The sequence below is a fragment of the Capra hircus genome, chromosome 3 (assembly GCF_001704415.2).
Source record: "Capra hircus breed San Clemente chromosome 3, ASM170441v1, whole genome shotgun sequence".
NCBI lineage: Eukaryota > Metazoa > Chordata > Mammalia > Artiodactyla > Bovidae > Capra > Capra hircus.
Window position 1 is genome coordinate 99,504,546 of NC_030810.1, and position 19,717 is coordinate 99,524,262.

Consider the following 19,717-nt stretch of genomic DNA (forward strand, 5'->3'; position numbering starts at 1 on the left):
ATAAACACATGCCAGGATTCCCTTCTGTTTCATGGGGAGAAAAAGCAGTGGCCAGCGTCCAGGTGCCCACTCTGTCTCCCACCTCTCCGTCTTCCCAAAGACACTAGAACTGGGATGTGACCACCTTCGCCCCTGAGCTGAGGAAAAGTCCCGGGAGACAGACACCGCATGTGGAAGAGATCGCAGCTACAAAGCAGATGGAAAGGCCAGGCGCGCCTCACCTAGCCAATCGGACGTTGTCGTTATCATCTTTGCCCCACTCCCAGCCCTTTCCAGGGTCCACAGCAAAGTGCAAAGGCAGCAGCTTATGCTCTGAATCTGTAAGTGGGATCACAGCTGGGGAGGAAAAACACATATAATCAAGGAGTCTTCCTGAGGAAAGAGGAAGGCAACTGAACACAGACTGACTCCAGTAAAAAGGCAGCTGAATTATACCAAAGGTCTCTAACTACAGTCACATCTCAGTTCTTAATGATGAATTGTCTTAGCAGAAAAAAATAACAGGCAGGTTTCCCCTTTACTCAGAACACAATTTAGGCCACTTATCTCCATGAATTCCCACCAGTCAGCTAGCACCCATGATGTTCCTGCCAATTAAAGTGAATTCAGGGAATTCAAAGTCATTATTAAGGCAAATAGAGCAAAGTATCATTTGGAAAGTTCTTGACCTTAATGTATAAGCTTCTTTACTCCAGATCAGGGAACACGGGCTGAGTTTTCTCCAAAAACCTTTTTTTTTTTTAAACAAAACAAAACAAAACTCTGTTTATCTTAGAGCTTAAGAAAACAGCGTCAACACTCTGGACTTGCACGTCACTCAGTTCCTTCCTCCTACATCCTCTCTCATTTCAGTTCTTCTAAGTGAAAATAAAGCAGACCACAAGACACCAGAGACCCAGACACTGCATTCCGCACCCTGTTCCTTGGCATTCTCCTTCTGCTCCATGGACACAAGTGCAGAAAAGTGGGCCTGATCGTAGGCGAGCACCAGAGGGGAGCGGTGACACTGGCTGGCTGGAACCTCCAAGGGCAGATAGATTCCCCCAAAGGGAATAGGGGCGAATGCTGCAGGAAATCACAAAGATTATTATTAAGGCTATATTCTTGCCTAGTGGGAAATCTCTCCACCCAACTATGTCAATTGAAGCCCCCTTTCAGTCCAACCTGTGTTTAATAATTCTTTCCTAAGAAGTTTCATCAATTAACCTCAACTGCTTTACTCTGTGAGAATTGTGCATTTAATTGTGTTCTAATTTACACCGTGTTTTTCCGCAAGGGTCATATATCCCCCTTGCAGACAGGGCTGCTCAGGGTAGAGTGAGGACTGCTTGACTCACCTTCCCCCCCCGAGTCCCTCAGCATGGTGTCTGCCACGACGACTATGGGCCTCCGAAGCACATGGGCAAGGACGAAGACGTGGAATTCTTCTAGACTCTCATACACAGGCTCTTCTGAACTCTCCACCCTAAAGTTGTAGGAGGGGAGAGAATGGAAGAGATGCAGTGGAAGGGAGAGGGAAGAAAACAAATCAAGAGACCTCAGAAGACCAGTTCTGCAAAGAGGAAAAAAAAATGTCCATTTCCTGTTTTCCATTCTGAAGGCTGCCATAGACACAGATGATTATTTTACACTAGCGTGGCTATTTCTACCTCCATTTCACAGAGGGAGAAATTCAAGAAAAGAAATGTGAAAGTCTGAGGGTTAAAGCAGTGCTCAGAATTGGGAAGTAATCCCTCTTAATACCTATCTGGTTCAGCAACCTTCCCCTACTCTCTTTGTCCAGTAGCTCAATATACAACTGTGTAGCCTCATTCTGCTTATTACTTTACCTACCACAACCACCCACACGTCACATTCATCATGTCCGATCAAAAAAGAAAAACAAAAAAGGAAAGAAAACAAAAATCCCTTCTTCATGTTCCCTTACTTGAAGAACAGCCTCACCCATCTATTGGCTAATACTTAGTAGCTTAATCAGAAATCTGTGAAATATTTACTGTTCTTTACATCGAATCTTCAATTAATCACCTGGCCCGACCAATTCCACCTTTTAAGTGCCTCCTCTGGCATATCTGCAGCCACCACTCTTGCTCATATCCATGTCCCCCTCTTTCCTGGACTATTATTACTCCCCTCCAGTTCATCATCCATTTGGTTGTCACTGTGCTCAAATACATCAATTTGTTCCTGTTACTCACATACTCACAACCGAGTGGCTTCCTGCCCCCTGCTTCTGCTGCTGCTGCTAAGTCACTTCAATTGTGTCCGACTCTGCGCGACCTCATAGACGGCAGCCCACCAGGCTCCCCCGTCCCTGGGATTCTCCAGGCAAGAACAGTGGAGTGGGTTGCCATTTCCTTCTCCAATCCTGCCCCCTAAAGCAATCTTATTCAACACTGGGTGCTTGCTACAAATGCAGATTTCTGGGCTACGCAACTGTACTTCCTTAGGGTGGAGGTCCAACACTGCATTTTAAATAGATAGCCCAAATTATTCTTATACACAATAAAGTTTGGATAGGTTATATTTTTTAACTTTTTACTTTAGAAAAATTTTTAAACCCACTCAAACTAGAAGGAATAGTACACTAAACTCTCATATACCCATCATTCAACCTCAATAATCATAAATATATGGTCAATCTTGTTACACCTAGACCTTGATATATTACCCTAGGGATCAGATCCCACACCCACTCCACCCCACCAGATTATTTTGGCGCAAATCCTAGATATATAATTTCAATCATGAATATTTCAGCTTCAATCTCTAAAAAATAAAGACTATTTTTAAAGATGTCCACAATACCATCAATATCACAATTCTCTTTTCTTTGCCTTTATTTATTGAGGAACCAAATCACTTGTCCTGCAGTTTCCCAAAGTCTGGATAGAATACAGTTTCAATTCCTCAGTATGGCACACAAAAATCTGGACTGCCTGGCTCCATCTATCATTCAGCATCACCTATTCTGTATTCTGGCAATACTGAACCACCTGTGGCTCCCAGAACATCCCACGCTCTTACACTCTTCTGTGCCCTTGTCGTGGCTTCTCTCCTGTCCTTCTGTCCAACGCCCTCTTAGGACAGAACTCTTTGGACACTGAAGACTCAGCAAAGATTACTTTCTGCTCCTCCAGTTAGACACACTTACCCACCACAGCCGGCTCCATTGGTACCCAGATGCATGCGGGGTTCACTTGAGGCCAGCTTGATCAGTTCATTCCATTCCTTCTGCCACTCGTCCTCTGTGTATACCAGCCCCGACTGTGTGAAAGACAGCAAGGTATATTAAGCAGTTAGAGGCTAAGTTCAAAAGGAAATAGCCGCTCCAACTCACTCGTGTTATTCCACTCTATGCTCCTGTCTTATAATTTGTAAGTACTTGTCTTACAATTTGTACACAAAGTCCAGTCTCTTCTCCCTGTTATAGTCAAGATCCATGAAAGAATAATCTATGATCACCCTTACACTTCTTCCATTCTTTTCCAACCCACTGTAACCAAGCCTGTTTCTGCCCTCCAGCCTATGCCCCTTACCCCTACACAGTACTTCCCCTAACTGACTGGCTAAAGACAGTGACCTTCTAATTGGCCAAATTCAGTGAACTCTTCAGTTCTCATTTTTCTCAGCACTCATGTGGCATTTGATCTCCCCCTTAAACTTTCTTTTCCTTCAGCTCACAAAACACTACTTTCTCCAACCTCTCTGAACTCTGTCTTAAAAATATTGATGTTGTGTCAAATAATTTTAGCCTTGGTTCCATCCAGGTTATCTCTTCTACTATTATAATCTCATCTACTGCTATCTACATGCTCAGGACTCAGATATCCTCCTCTCCAGCCCAGACTTCCTCTTCATTTCTATGTTCACATCCAGCAGCCTACTGAAGGCTGTCACCTGCCCATGACTACCTTACACTCTGTTCTGTCAAAACGGAACTTCTGCCGCTTCTAAAACTTACTCCTCCTGTTTTCTAACCTTTGTAAGCAACACTAACGATCACTCAAACACCCCATTAGAACTACCAGGGAGTTACTGATGACTCCTCTCCTTTCACCCATTCCACACCAGGATCCTTTTAGTCAATAACTATTAAGCATGAGCTACTGTAATAGATGCTGGTTTCACTACTTCTAGTCATACATTGTTATGATCCATTTTCTACAATGCTACCAGAAAGATTTTTCTAAAATTAAAATCTGTGGGGTGGGAGGTGGGAGAGGGATTCAGGATTGGGAGCTCGTATACACCCGTGGCAGATCCATGTCAACGTATGGCAAAACCAATACGGTATTGTAAAGTAAAATAAAGTAAAAATAAAATTAAAAAGAAAAACAAAAAAGCTGATGATGTTTGCTTCCTGCTACAAATTCTTTTAAGAATCGTTATTATCTATTAGATAATGGTGCACTCTTTAAGGACAGCATAAAGACTCCACTTCCTGGGCTCTGACCTACCCCCCTAATACCATTTAGTTAGTCACACTTCCTTGAATGCACCATGTCCTTTTATACTTCTGAGCTTTTGTCTAGGTTTTGCCTCAACAGCCTTCTGCCTGAGACAACCCACTCCATATCTACCTGGTGAATAATCTCTCAACTGTCAGGAAAGAACTCAAGCATCATTCCTCTATGAAGCCTTTCCTAAATCTCCCTGGTGCATCAGCCATTCACCGCTTCCTTTGTGCCCTCCCTGCTGAACTGCTATACAGACTTCTATCACAGAAGTCGTAACTGGTTACTTTGCTGTAATCATATACTCACATATCCATCTCCTACTACCACTCTTAAAAGGCAGGACCATGTTTTAAGCAATATGCTTAGTGCTTACCACGTGATCAGTAATCAAGAAATACATGCTCTGTAAAACTATAATTTTTATCATAGCAGTGGAAGAAACAGTACAAATAGTCTTAAAATACTACATTGGCTTTAGGATGTATATGATGGTTTGGAAGAAAGTCTATCTTGTTAACTGTATTTGGCCTACATAAGTGTTTAGAAAAGTTTAAACTTTTTTTTTGAGTATTTATTTATATTCGGCTACACGGGGTCTTAGCTGCAGCACTCAGGATCTTCGATCTTCTTTGCAGCATGCAGACTCTCAGTTGCAGCACATGGGATCTAGATCCCTGGCCTGGGATCAAACCTGGGGCCCCTGCATTGTGAGCTCGAAGTCTTAGCCACTGGACCACCAGGGAAGTCCCAAGTTTATACTTTAAACACACATTGACAGAGTAGAAAGAATCACACTAGAAACATGAGAAGTATCAGAACAAATGTAAAAGGAATTAAAGAACTATTGTGAGCATATTTTACTTTAATAATAAAAACAACAAAAACACAACAAAGCTATTTTCAATTTGTATAATTCTATAACTTTTTCTTTCAACTCAAAGTAAGACGAATGCACAATTTATATATGGGGCGCTCTGTTCACTCTGATAAATGGTCCCTGATACACATTCACGAGGCTCTGTCTCCCTCTTCCTCTCATCTAGTTTCGCTGCTGTTTCTATACACACAGCCACTAGGTGGTGTACCCTTCTAGGCTGAAAACGTTCTTACCGGGTTTTACCACCATTTTCAACAACAAAACAGGGAGGCCTGGGAAATCAAAACCAATTTAATTTGTTTGGTACTGGCTAAAAGTAGCTCCCCAGTCCACCTCCCTTTCCCCACCCCCACCATAGTGCCATAAATCGTCTAAGCTAAAAGAATTACCTCATTCCCATATGGAACTTTCAACGTGTTGAGCAAAATGAGTAAAAAGACTACTCCTTCAATATCTACTATTGAGAGGCATGTATTTCCATTTGGGGACTTTGAGAGGGAAAAGGTGGCTGACCAAGAACAGAATTTCAGAATTTCTGAGTCTCCTGGCTAACTACCATCATCATGTAACCCCCGTTTATTTTGTTGGCTCTACTGGGTCTTTGATGTTGCGTGGGCCTTCTCTAGTTGCAGCGAGGGGGGCTACTCTCCAGTTGTGGTGCACAGGTTTCTCACGGTGGTGGCTTCTCTTGTCGCACAGCACTGACTAGGGCACATGGGCTTCAATAGTTGCTGCTCCTGGGCTCCAGAGCGCTGGCTCAGTAGTTGTGGCTCAGGAACTCAGTTGCTCTGAGGCATGTGGACTCTTCCCAAAGCAGGGATCGAACCTGTGTCTCCTGCACTGGCAGGCAGATTCTTTACCACTGAGCCACCAGGGAAGCTCCTAACCCCACCTTTAAAATAATAACTATAAAGAGTTTAATATAGCTGGAATTGGTATCTATCCTCTGACTGTGGCTGTCATGTCTGCTTAACTAATGGCATGATCTGGTTTGGCCTTTTCCTGTCTGAAGTGATCAAATCTAAGGTTCAGGTATCAGTGCAGTTCAGTCGCTCAGTCGTGTCTGACTCTTTGCGACCCCATGAACCGCAGCACGCCAGGCCTCTCTGTCCATCACCAACTCCCGGAGTCCACCCAAACCCATGTCCATTGTGTCAGTGATGCCATCCAACCATCTCATCCTCTGTCGTCGCCTTCTCCTCCTGCCCTCAACCTTTCCCAGCATCAGGGTCTTTTCAAATGAGTCAGCTCTCCGCATCAGGTGGCCAAAGTATTGGAGTTTCAGCTTCAACATCAGTCCCTCCAATGAACACCCAAGACTGATCTCCTTTAGGATGGACTGGTTGGATCTCCTGGCAGTCCAAGGGACTCTCAAGAGCCTTCTTCAACACCACAGTTCAAAAGCATCAATTCTTCTGCACTCAGCTTTCTTTACAGTCCAACTCTCACATCCATACATGACTACTGGAAAAACCATAGCCTTGACTAGATGGACCTTTGTTGGCAAAGTAATGTCTCTGCTTTTGAATATGCTGTTTAGGTTGGTCATAATTTTCCTTCCAAGGAGCAAGCATCTTTTAATTTCATGGCTGCAGTCACCATCTGCAGTAATTCTGGAGCCCAAAAAAATAAAGTCTGACACTGTTTCCACAGTTTCCCCATCTATTTGCCATGAAGTGATGGGACCAGATGCCATGATCTTCATTTTCTGAATGTTGAGCTTTAAGCCAACTTTTTCACTCTCTTCTTTTACTTTTATCAAGAGGCTCTTTAGTTCTCCTTCATTCTGCCATAAGGATGGTGTCATCTGCATATCTTAAGTTATTGATATTTCTCCCAGCAATCTTGCTTCCAGCTTGTGCTTCATCCAGCCCAGCATTTCTCATGATGTACTCTGCTGCTGCTAAGTCACTTCAGTCGTGTCCAACTCTGTGCAACCCCATAGATGGCAGCCCACCAGGCTCCCTCGTCCCTGGGATTCTCCAGGCAAGAACACTGGAGTGGGTTGCCATTTCCTTCTCCAATGCATGAAAGTGAAAAGTGAAGTCACTCAGTCGTGTCCGACTCTTAGCGCCCTCATGGACTACAGCCTACCAGGCTCCTCCATCCACAGGATTTTAAAGGCAAGAGTACTGGAGTGGGTTGCCATTGCCTTCTCCAATGATGTACTCTGCATATAACTTAAATATGCAGGGTGACAATATACAGCCTTGACGGACTCCTTTTCCTATTTGGAACCACTCTGTCGTTCCATGTCCAGTTCTAACTGTTGCTTCCTGACCTGCATTCAGGTTTCTCAAGAGGCAGGTCAGGTGATCTGGTATTCCCATCTCTTGAATTTTCCACAGTTTATTGTGATCCACAGAGTCAAAGGCTTTGGCATAGTCAATAAAGCAGAAGTAGATGTTTTTCTGGAACTCTCTTGCTTTTTCCACGATCCAGCAGATGTTGGCAATTTGATCTCTGGTTCCTCTGCCTTTTCTAAAACCAGCTTGAACATCTGGAAGTTCACGGTTCACATATTGCTGAAGCCTGGCTTGGAGAATTTTGAGCATTACTTTACTAGCGTGTGAGGTGAGTGCAATTGTGTGGTAGTTTGAGCATTCTTTGGCATTATGTTTCTTTGGGATTGGAGGTTCAGGTATAGTGTGAATTCAACAGCGAAGAAGATAAACACTAGGCTGGCTTTAGCTCAGCCAAAGAAAAAAAAAGAACTCCATAAAGTCCAGCTCAGCTCACCAGAAAGCCAGGGGGTTTGGTGTCAATAAAGAAAGCTATTTACTTAGTCTTGCCCCTGTGCATTCATTTCCCTCAGGAGTCTTCTGGGGCAGACTGGCTAATCAAAGACCAGATACTGATCTTAATATCATCCTAATTTTAACAATTGAGCTCATTTTTGAGAAAGAAACATAAGCCATTCTATTTCCATGTTTTAAATCTTCAGAACATAAAATTCTAATAATAATAAAACATTCAAACTCATGCTTTTAGTTTTTTAAGAAGTAAACTGAATTTATGAAAAACAAATGGTATATTCGGCCCCAATTTTTTTTACACATTTACATTAATAAGAGTTAAAAACATAAGTCCTTAAAAATTGGTCTAGGCTTATTATAAGTAAAAAACCGAAACAACAGAAAAATCCTATAAGCTTGTTGTATTTCATTTTGCAAAAGACAGCCACTGAAGGCTTACTGAGTGCCTCATCAGGAAAAGCACAGCATTAGATACCTCCTCTATAGGTCCCACTTCCCCACACCAGTTCTCATAACTCTATCAGAAGGCATGTACCCTCTGGTGGTATCTGAATTTCAATAGGATTGTTAAGAGTAACACTGGCCTAAGAGCACCTAAGTAGGAGACATCTCCTACAGGAGGCACTGAGCAGTCCCTTACGTAACTCTGGGAAACAAGGTGTTCCCACCCGGGCTTCCTCACCTCTTTATTCTGCTGAGTTTGCTGCCACCTCCAGCGCCGTTTTAATGCTTCCTTCTCGGCTCCCTTATCCATCAGTGCATACAAAGCTTTCCGCAACACCAAGTCTCGATCGTGGAAACCCCACATCCCTATGGCAAGAAAACATAATGGTTAAGATACCTTTTGTATTGCTTCCCTGGTGGCTCAGTTGGTAAAGAGTCTGCCTGCAACGTGGGAGACCTGGGTTCAATCCCTGAGTCAGGAAGATCCCCTGGAGAACGAAATGGCAACTCACTCCAGTATTCTTGCCTGGAGAATTCCATGCACAGAAGAGCCTGGTGGGCTACAGTCCATGTGGTCACAAAGAGTCAGACACGATTGAGTGACTAACACTTTCATTTTCAAGATACCTTACCTTGACTCAACTCCACTTAATTACGATACACAGATTCTGGCATGAAGGATATCAGGCCTGAAGCCCAGGTTCAAAGAAACTCCTGCTGTAACTCAGCAGAAAGGTAATCAGGAAAGAAAAGACGTTCCTACTGTAGAGGCTCAGAAACTTTTGACAGCCTAAAAGCAGAGGATAGACCATAGCCTACAAACTCCTGACAAGAAGACTTTTTAAAGTCTTTACTGAACTCGTTACAACATTGCTTCTGTTTTGTTTGTTTTTTTGGCCATGATGCATGTAGGATCTTAGCTCCCCAACCAGGGATCAAACCTGCACCCCCTGCATTGGGAGGGGAAGTCTTTAACCACTGGGCAAACAGGGAAGAACCAGAAAGCCTTTACTCTTGATACCAAGTCTAACAAATTAAAATACAGAGTAGGAATTCGCTGGCAGTCCAGTGGGTAAGACCTCCATATTTTCACTGCCCCCCCCCTCACTGCTGAGAGCCTGGCTTCAATTCCTTGATGGGGAACTAAAATCCTATAAGCCACATGGCTCAGACAATTTTTTTAAAAAGCTAAAAAATAAATAAAACACAGAGTAGCAGCAGAGAAGATGGGTCTGACACATGGCAATCAGAATCAAAGCTTGAGGAATGGTTGGAAAATGGGGACATTTTTTTAAAAAACTAAGGAGAAAATGGCACCCCACTCCAGTACTCTTGGGGTTGCACAGAGTCGGACACTACTGAAGTGACTTAGCAGCAGCAAGGCAAATAATATACTGAATTTTAAATAGGCATATCAATTTAAAGTAAACAAGTCAATAATTACGTAATATCTTTGTATGGTAACAGACAGTAACTAGACTTAACACGGTGATTATTCTGAAATGTATAGAAATATTTGAATCACCACGCTGTGTGCCAGGATATAACAGCATTATAGGTCAATTATACTTCAAAACCAAACTCACAGAAAAAGACATCAGATCTGTGGTTACCAAGGGCAGGGGGTAGGAGCAGGGAGAACTGGATGAAGGTAGTTAAAAGGTACTACATTCCATATATACAAGACTAAGACTACTGAGCTCTTAGGATGTAATGTACAACATGATACATATAATTAACACTGCTGTACATTATACATGAAAGTTAAGACAGTAAATCCTAAAAGTTATCATCATGAGGAAAAAATAATTCTTTTTCTATCTCTTTAATTTTGTATGAGATGATGGATGTTCACTAAATTTACTGTAATCATCTCATAATGTATGCAGGTCAAATCACTATACTGTATATCTTAGAACTTATACAGTGCTGTATGTCAATTATATCAATACAACTGGAAGTGAAAAAAGAAGAAAGAAAAAGAAAAATACATTATTCCAGATTAGACATACACAATCTAGAGGGCTGGAATGGGGTGGCAGGTGGGAGGGAGGTTCAAGAGGAAGGAGACATACATATATACCTATGGCTGATTCATGTTGATGTATGGCAGAAACCAATACAATACTGCAAAGCAATTATCCTCTAAGTAAAAATGAAAACTAATTAAATAAAGGTTCATTAAAAAATAATATTAAAATAAACAAGTCTCATATGGGTCTGATGAAAACATATCTTTTTTATATACCAAAAGAATGAATTTAAAGTAGAATTATATACATACACAAACAGTATACTACTTGCTTTCTGCTGTTTATCACTTTTAGGGGTCAATTCTCAGAGTGAGACTTGTGCTAAATCCCATGCTCTCCATACAATTTCTCAACAAGGGTGAACAACCAGGACAGGGCTCTCTTTTATCTTCTGCACCAGCACACACACATACATACACCTTGCTCTGAGCCATCACTTCTAAGATCAAGGTTGGTTGGCTGAAGTCCTTCACATGCGATTTAACTATTGCTTCCTTTCTGTGAGGGAATGAAGGGCCATTCTCATGACTCACCAAGAGAGGCTGCGTGCAAGAGGCAGTTTCCATCTCCAGTAGTTGCCAAAGGAAGGAGCCTTTGACAGGTGGGGTCCACACTCACCCACCAGTTCAAACGCCCTACAGAAACGCGAGGAAAGGGAGATGAGCAGATTATCCATAAAGTTCTCTACTTTTTTACTTCTAATACAAGACTCCAAGCTTGCCTCTTCTAGAAAGCCTACCTAGAATCAAACCACCACTCTATTACTCTGTGTATCTTCTTCACTTATATCTGGTTCATTAAAATTTGGGGAGTATAATTGGTTAGATTAGAGATTCTTACATGGGGCCAATTTTGTCCCCTGAGGGACATATGGCAACATCCTGAAATATGTTTGGTTGTCCCAAATGGTGAGGGGGATGTTACTGGCATCGAGTAAGTAGAGGCCAGGAAGGCTGCTAAACACGACACACAAGGAATAATCTGATCTTAGATGTCAATAGTGCTAAGACTGAACAACTCTGGGATGGATGATGAGGCCAAGGTCATAGACTGCAATAAAGATCGGCACAAATCGATCATCAGTAAAAAGAAAATCAACCCAACACAAATATTCAAAGTGTCATGCAAGTATCATCTGCATATATGACAGTAAGCATGTCAGCATGCATGTGGTATGATTTTAAAGACATGAGCAATAAAATAAAATACTGAAAACACCTAAGAAAATGAGTCTCAGTTCTGTAGTCATCCTACAGTTGCCAACCTGCTACTTATATAAAGAAAATATTGTATGAATGATGCTTAACAATGTTCAATTACTGAAAAGTCTACTGAAAGAAAAACTGGCCTATAATCATACCAGACAAATGACTAACTACTTAAAAATTATAAATAGATGTGCATGATTAGTATGGAAGGGTACAAAATGAAAAATAAGTTTCCTTTCCATGCCCCCAACTCCCATCCCCCAGACCCTCCATGGGAGTTAATACCCGACTAGGTTTCCCAGAAATCCCAGCTGCCTCATTCATTATACCAACTAATTTTAACAATAATTTAAGACAAACATAATTTTAAAGGTAAATAAAACTTTGGGGTTTATATAAATAAATGTGACTTAGTTAATCACCACTGTGTATCATCTATAACACTGGTTCTTTCTGTTCGCAAGGTGCTCCAGAGCCAATTATAATTCACTTGTATTTTTATGTATTGATTTTTAGGTATTGATTCCTAGGCCTTTCACATGTGTATCTGGTTTCCCTTCCATCAAACAGGAAATTTCCGGAGCCAAGTGTCCTGTTTGCGTCCTTTCTTTAACTTGAAGACGCACCTAGCTCAGTACACATCTCTGACTGACCACTGAGTTTGACTGCCATCAATCAGATCACAGGCTTAGACTGGAAGCTGCTGGTCAAACCCAGCCCCTCGGCAGAGGGATGGAGAAGCACTGGGAAGGAAGCACTCACTGACCTGCCTGCTCCAAGGCAACCAGCATGGACTGCTCGATGAGGTCTCTCTCTATGAAGCTGCGAAAGTCTTCATTGTACACAGTGAGATCTGGAAGCTGGAAGGCACAGATGGGCATTTCCAGGGGGTGCTCACTGCTCCCCCCACCCCCACCATTGGAGGAGACATGGGACCGGGCCAGGGAAACAATGCTGGAGCTGGCGTGGGAGATGCCCCTAGACAGGCGTTTTTCTGCAATGAGAAATGGAGTCACCTTAGAACAGACAAAACCCACTCAAGAACTTTCCACTCATGTAGTGATGGTTACCTCTTGACAAGGTTTCCACTCAGGGAAAAACTGTAAGTCTAAATGGCTACCAAATTTTACGACCCTCTTTCTCATGCCAAATATAATTGTGAAATATACAAAGTGGCATTTTCTTAGGCACTCACATTAGCACCAAATATACAGTCCTCTTTCTACCCTTTTTGGAATTTGCCTGAACAACTTCTTCCCATGACACTGTCTTCTTCCACTTCCATTTCACAACATAATAGGGACCTATTCATTCAGCAACTTGGTCATTGTTTGGTGAGAGGAAGACGGAATAAGGGAAACAGAATTCCATTTGGCTATCAACAGACTGAGTCAAATAATCTTGCTGATAAATCTCGGAGAATGTAGAAAAAGGATTTCCATTATAGAAAACTAATGACATATGTATACTTATAGCTGATTCACATTGTACAGCAAAACCCAACACAACATTGTAAAGCAATTATCCTCCAACTAAAAATAAATGAAAAAAATTTTCAAATAAAGAAATAAAATTTATTTTTAAAATTAAATAATTTTTTTAAAAAAGAAAATTAATGAAAAATCTTACACATTCAGGAACTTTCTTATCTACCATCAATAACATTTATTTACACTATTTACTACAACTTTTCTTGATATATTCATCAGGAATTTATGGTATAGTCAATTCTTACTTAACAGAGGAAGGCAGTAATATAAACAGTGCCCCCCCAAATTATTTAACTTGTTTTGAATACATGGCACTTATAATTCTCCAGCAGATATTCCACTGTGATCGTAACTTGCTCAGAAGAGTATTACAATTCATTTGCATGGCCTAAGTTATATAGAGACTATCAAAAGACCTAAAAATCACATTGAGTAGCAGATTCTAATCCAATATTTACCAGGGATGTTGCACAAAGTAAGTGAGGAGTCAGTCTAATGCTATTCTATAGTGATGTTGTTTTTTAAGCTCTTTTTTAAGGTGTTTTAAAAGTACCACATGCCCATGTAAAAAATAAAAAATACTACCAAAAGGTTTAAAGTGTTAAAAAGAAATCTCCCTGTCATTCAAAAGTCCTGATCCCTTCCCTAAAGGGGACTTTCTGTATCCTTGTACAATTGTTTTATGCACATAGAATTGCACATAGCTTTTATAATAATTTTTAAAACATAAACAGTTCTGCATCTTACCTTTCTCAATAGAGTAAAGAGATTTTTCTAAACAAGTTCCATCACGTTCTACTTAATTCTTTCTAATGGCTGCAAAGTATTCCACGATATGGATGATTACCATTTATTTAACCACTCCTTTACTAATGGGTATTAAAAGTTGTTTTCAAGCTTTACACTACATGTCTTTGTATCTACTTATGAATTATGTATGCATTTATTTAAAAGGATACACACACATACACATGATAAAATCTTCCTAGAAACAAAATTGCTGAGATAGTATATATGCATTTTAAAAATTTGACAGATAGTAATAAATATTAACAAAATGCCCTCCCCAAAAGGGTAGGTGATAGTGATCCTTTGAATTCTTTCTGTGTATTTTATCTTGACAATGAGATTGCTACCCTTCTTCTCTCTCTCTCATAGTATCTGAAGAAGGCTTTTAATCTGGACAGTACTCCAGATACAAACAATGAGGGGTTCCAGCAGCTGGAGGACTGAGTTCACCTCTGATCATCTGACTGGGGAGGTGGGAGAAGAAAGGAATCATTTCCAAAGGATCACGAAATTCTCTGGTTAGCAGCTGTCTCCCTTCCTTTTTACTCCATATAGAGAAACAGCCCTCAGTACCCCAATACCTTGAACGATGTCATCCTGCCGCTGTAGGATGGGCCGGGGAGGACGAGTAGACTCTCGATCAGAAAACCCTTTCTCGGGGGTCCTGGAGCCACCACTCCCTTCACTAAAGGGTGGGGGCAGGTTCCCAGCATGGACCTCACGTAGCTGCTCGAAATCACTGAGGGCGGCACTCACATCCCAATTCTTTCCTGTCAGGATACAAAACAAAAAGTGAATTGGGTGCTGAGAGTACAGGAAAATTGAGGAAAGACACAGAACCATCATTCTAAGCATCTTACGAAAACTAGCAAGTATATATTCATGTACACTCCGGTCCTCCTTTTCCTTCCCCTACTCTAATTTCCTTCAACACACTTCAGACTGGAATACCACAACTTCTTTATTTACTTGCTGTTTGTTTCCTAAGAAAGCTCCATGAGCACAGAACATTGATCTCTCTGAACTGAAAAGGCCCTTGGAGACCTAGTAATGTCATTTTACAGAAAAGGAAGTCTTAAGAAGTAGAGTTATTTGCCCAAAGTCACAGCTAGTTTGCACCAGGGCCTCAGCAGGACACAAGCCCAAGTCTCCTAGTTCTGCGATCCAGAGAGTTCTGAGTCTAGATGTGCTCTGGGGTGTCCTAAGTCACCTGAAGTTGTACACAAAGTTATAGGTATGTGCATTTTTCTAAAGAAAGAGCTGATAGCTGCCATCAGGCTATCCAAGGGAATTGTTAATTCCCCTCAAACTTAAGAATCATTACTCTTTTTCCATTGAAAGTTAACTCTGGTTGTAAAGAACAAATTATAGAGGGGAGGGACTGTCAGTAGACTGAAATGATAGGTCTGCTACCACAGACTTTTTAAATTGCTTTCTCCAGTTAAACTAGCCAATAAACAACATGTTGCATAACTGTTCATACTTCTTTCTGCTCTATTTCATTCGTCACCACCTTAATTCAATTCCTGTATCACCTAGTGCCCACCTCCAATCTATTCTGAAGGATCCCATGAGATTAATCTTTCTATAGAACAATTCTGATCGTTTTAGTTCCATAATCAAATTTTTTTTAGTGGCATACACCACTGCCTATGGAATAAAGCTTAGGCTCTTTTGTTTGAAATTCAAGGCTTTCTATGACCTGGCCTACTTCTCTAATCTTTCCTCTGTGCTTCAAGTTCCCTGGCTATGAAAGTGGAGATGATTCCACATAGAGCTGTTATGAAGATTAAATTAATTGAAAGCACTTAAAACAATGCTTGGCACACAGAAAGCATTATACTGGTATTTACTGCCATTGCTGTTACGCTTCTTGTTGTAATTCTAATTCTCCAGTTAAGCCGTATTAATCACCCATGCTGGATGAATTTACTTCTGAACCATCAGATTCACCATTTGCTCCAACTCCTTTTGCTCACTCTGCATCAGTCATACTGGCCTCTTTCCTGGTCCCAGAAACTTGCTAAGCCTGCTCCCACTTACAGCCTTTCACCAACTATTCCCACTGTCTACAAGGCTCTATCTCCATTATATCTACACAGTCAATTCCTTCAGGTATTTGCTCAAATGTCACACTCTTAATAAATTAATAAGGCCTACCCTGACTACCCAATTAAAAATCACAACCTGCCTCACCATTCCCAACCATTTTTCATAGCACCTAACACTTTATAATATAGTACTTTACAATTTACTTGGTTATCATGTTTACTGACTCTTATTCTAGAATGTAAAGGCAGAGATTTTTGTTTGTTTTGTTTAAGCATCTAGAACTTGGCACATAATAGGTACTCAATAAATATCTGTTGAAGAATGGAGGACTTTTGTCCTGCACCAATGAATGAATAAATGATCTGTCTTGAGCACCGGATCATTATTTCCAACTGCCTGCTAAACTGCTTAAAATCAAGTCCTCCCAACAGTCAATATGACTAAAACTGAATGTCCATCATCTTCCTTCCTAAAGCTTACTTCTTCTCCTTCTTCTATATTCCCTGAATCAGGAATGGCATCTCAATCCCTCCAGGCCAGAAACTATAGTCATTTTAGCTCTTCACCATTCCTCAGACCCTACTTTTCCTCTTCCCTCACTATTCAATTCTCAGGGTTGTTTGTACCCCTAAAATCTCTCTCAAATCTATTCTTTCTTGTCCATTTTTATCATCTCTGCCCCAATTCAAGTCCTCATATTGTCACCCGGTCTTTGGTCTCCTGGGAGGTGGCTCTCTGGCCTCTTTACTGCTAGTCCCTACCCCCTATAAATTGTTCTTTACACTATAACCAGAATTAACTTTCAAAGGAAAACATGAGAGACAAGAAGAGACAGAAAATGAGGATCAGGTCCTTTGGTTCCCTTTCTAAATTATATCTTAAACCCACCCACTTCTCACTTTGTTGTAGTCCAAGTCACCATCACCACTCACCTGAACTATGACAATATTCTTAACTGACTTTACCACTTCATTTCTGGCCACCTTCCAGTCAGCTCCATTATCTTTAATCAGTATCCTGTACAAAAACTTAAATCCAGTCATTTCACCCCCCTGATTAAAATTCTTCACCAGCTTCCCACTGAACATACACGGAAATGCACAACCCTTACCACAGCCTACAAAGGCTCTCTGTATTCTGCTTCCCACTTATCTCACCAGCTACCTACCACTTTCCTGTACTACTCTTCCTAGCTCAATCACTATCAGTGCCAAACTCTCACTTTAGGGTCCCTGTATAAGCTACTTTGTCTTGCTATTTCTATGCACCCTTTTGAGTTCAGTTCACATGTCACTTCTTCAGAAAAAGCCTTTCTGCACTCTATATCTAAATTAGATTTCTCTCTCAAACTTCCACAGCACCCTCAACTTTTCTTTCAACCCTCAACTTTATTTTCATAGCATGAATGTGTGTGTACATGGATGTGTGTGCAACAGAAAGAGAGACAGCATGCAAACACTAACTTGTAACATACTTAAGAGCCCAACTCTGAAACCAGATCACATAGGTTCAAACTCTCCTTCACTTCTTGGACCTCAGGTTTTTTAAAACTGAAATACTGGAAAAATAAAACCTATTTTGCAGAATGGTTGTGAGAATAAAATATTTCAAGTAGCTCACACATCCTAAAAGCACAGAAGTGTTCAACACATACTACAAGTGGAAGAGAAGGCATATGAGTTGAATCTACAAGTATGACAATTTCAGGAGAATAATGAATGAAGGGACACTGCAGACTTACGAGACAATTTAATATGATCAGGAAAAGGTGACAAGTCAGACCTGGCTGGAGCACAGGCACTGTGGCAAACAGTAGTAGGAGACGAAACTGCAAATGTAAATTAAGGGCAAAGCCATTTAAACCCTGATCTTCCATTTCCAAATCAACACTAGTCTCACAGGCAGCTAAGTATATGTCAAACTGCCACACCTTACTAAGGACTGACAATCTAAAAAATTACCTGTGTATACTAAGAACTGGCCCATCCCCCAAAATGTTTACCTCACTGTGTCATTATGTATTTTCATCATCAAAAAGCATCTGTTAACTATGACTCCAAACAAAGAATCCTGCTGACATGATGTCAAGCCTAAATGATCTTAAAATTTAGAATATTCACACTTCCGTGTATATACAGATATAAGTAAACAAAAGCAGCAAAACGAAAACATTAAATTAATCCACTCTATACAGAATGATCCATATAAGTTAGGAAAGGAAAGAAAAAAACAAACATGGATGATCCCAAATACGAAAATCCAAGTCATTAATACATAAAAAGGAAGTCTTACAGACCTAAAATTATGCTTTTAGTGGACTAATCTCAAATTTCACTTGTATTACCTAAGCATAAATTGACAGTGGTGAAAAGCTACCCAAAAATTCAAGGTGAAAAAGGAATTTTGCATTTTAAAATTATGGGGGATCACACACAAAATAGATTATTAGAAGTAACTTAAACGTAAGACCTACCATACACAAAGTATCTTTTTGATCACCTTACATTCCAAATTATCCTAACAATAAATATCACGTTTTACTTTCTCTCTTCTCATTCTCCCCCAAAGACTCCTTACCTTCCAGAAGATCTCGGGCCAATCCTGGTTCTGCTCCTGTGGAACGGACAAAATCCGACAGGACAGCATCCATGTCCAGGGTCATGTGATCATTCAGTACTTTCAGGCAGCTGATGTAGGGAGGACATAGGTCAAAAGTCAAGCCTCCACCTGAGGAGGAAATAAACACAGAAGGCCTAACTCACAGTGGAATGGGATGATCACAGCCCAGTATCAGCAGCTTCCTAACCAAATGGGGAAACTATTCTAGATCATTCATTTCAACTGAATTTACTATAAGGAGTAATTTCCTAATTCCTTATTAACATTAATTGTTTTCCCTTTTATTACATAAGTTTCAGGTGCCCAGCAATATAGTTCAACATCTATAAACACTACAGTGATCACCATCACAAGCCTAGTTATCATCCATTCATTACATACAGTTCACTATTTCCCCTATATAATGCTCCTCCTCTGCCATTCTAGAGTATTCCATTTCTATTCCTCAGTTTGCTTGTGCAAACTAATGGAAGGCAGCAGCGGACTCACATCCTGAAGAATTTCCCACCTGCGTTATCCCCTAACATAGCACCTGGTTTATTTCTTTCCAGGCACTCAATATACTTTGAAATTATTTTAATTAGTTGCTGTCTAGCCTCCTCCTCCAATACACAAGTTTCTTGAAAGTACAGAGCTTGTGTGTCTTATTCACTAACATATCCTCAGCATGTACCCCTTGGCGTAGTCCTTGGCACCCAGCCCTCAGTAAATATTTGCTGAATCAATGAATACTACACACTGAATAACTTTCGAGTTGACTAGTATTCTCATGCTAGCTGAGGAAATGGGAAGAGCAAACGGATATCTGAAACTACTCAAAATAAAGCACTCTGTAATTATGCAAAGCAGGGTAGAGATGCCAAGAGTTCCCAACAAAGGTCAATCTTTGTCCACTAACTTCATGAACCCAGGAAACATGCTTATCTCCAATCAAGACAAATGACTGCCAAATAAGTTCACCTGAAAAAGGTCTCTTCTTCAGACTTGAC

General features: G+C 40.8%; 1 protein-coding gene across 2 annotated transcripts in view; it reads right to left on the minus strand.

Moving 5' to 3' along the window:
* Positions 1 to 19,717, minus strand: part of OTUD7B (OTU deubiquitinase 7B) — a 57,727-nt gene that overhangs the window by 6,248 nt on the left and 31,762 nt on the right. The window contains exons 2-10 of one of the 2 annotated variants that reach the window (XM_018046024.1): positions 18,687 to 18,836; positions 14,639 to 14,827; positions 12,545 to 12,772; positions 11,104 to 11,205; positions 8,776 to 8,903; positions 3,155 to 3,267; positions 1,338 to 1,465; positions 916 to 1,065; positions 222 to 336 (exon numbers count right to left, since the gene is read on the minus strand). In XM_018046024.1, coding sequence (XP_017901513.1) covers positions 222 to 336; positions 916 to 1,065; positions 1,338 to 1,465; positions 3,155 to 3,267; positions 8,776 to 8,903; positions 11,104 to 11,205; positions 12,545 to 12,772; positions 14,639 to 14,827; positions 18,687 to 18,771 — 1,238 coding nt within the window. In that variant the 5' untranslated portion in view covers positions 18,772 to 18,836. Of the gene's footprint in view, positions 1 to 221; positions 337 to 915; positions 1,066 to 1,337; positions 1,466 to 3,154; positions 3,268 to 8,775; positions 8,904 to 11,103; positions 11,206 to 12,544; positions 12,773 to 14,638; positions 14,828 to 18,686; positions 18,837 to 19,717 lie in introns of those variants that run through there. The other variant, XM_018046025.1, reaches the window with a different exon arrangement.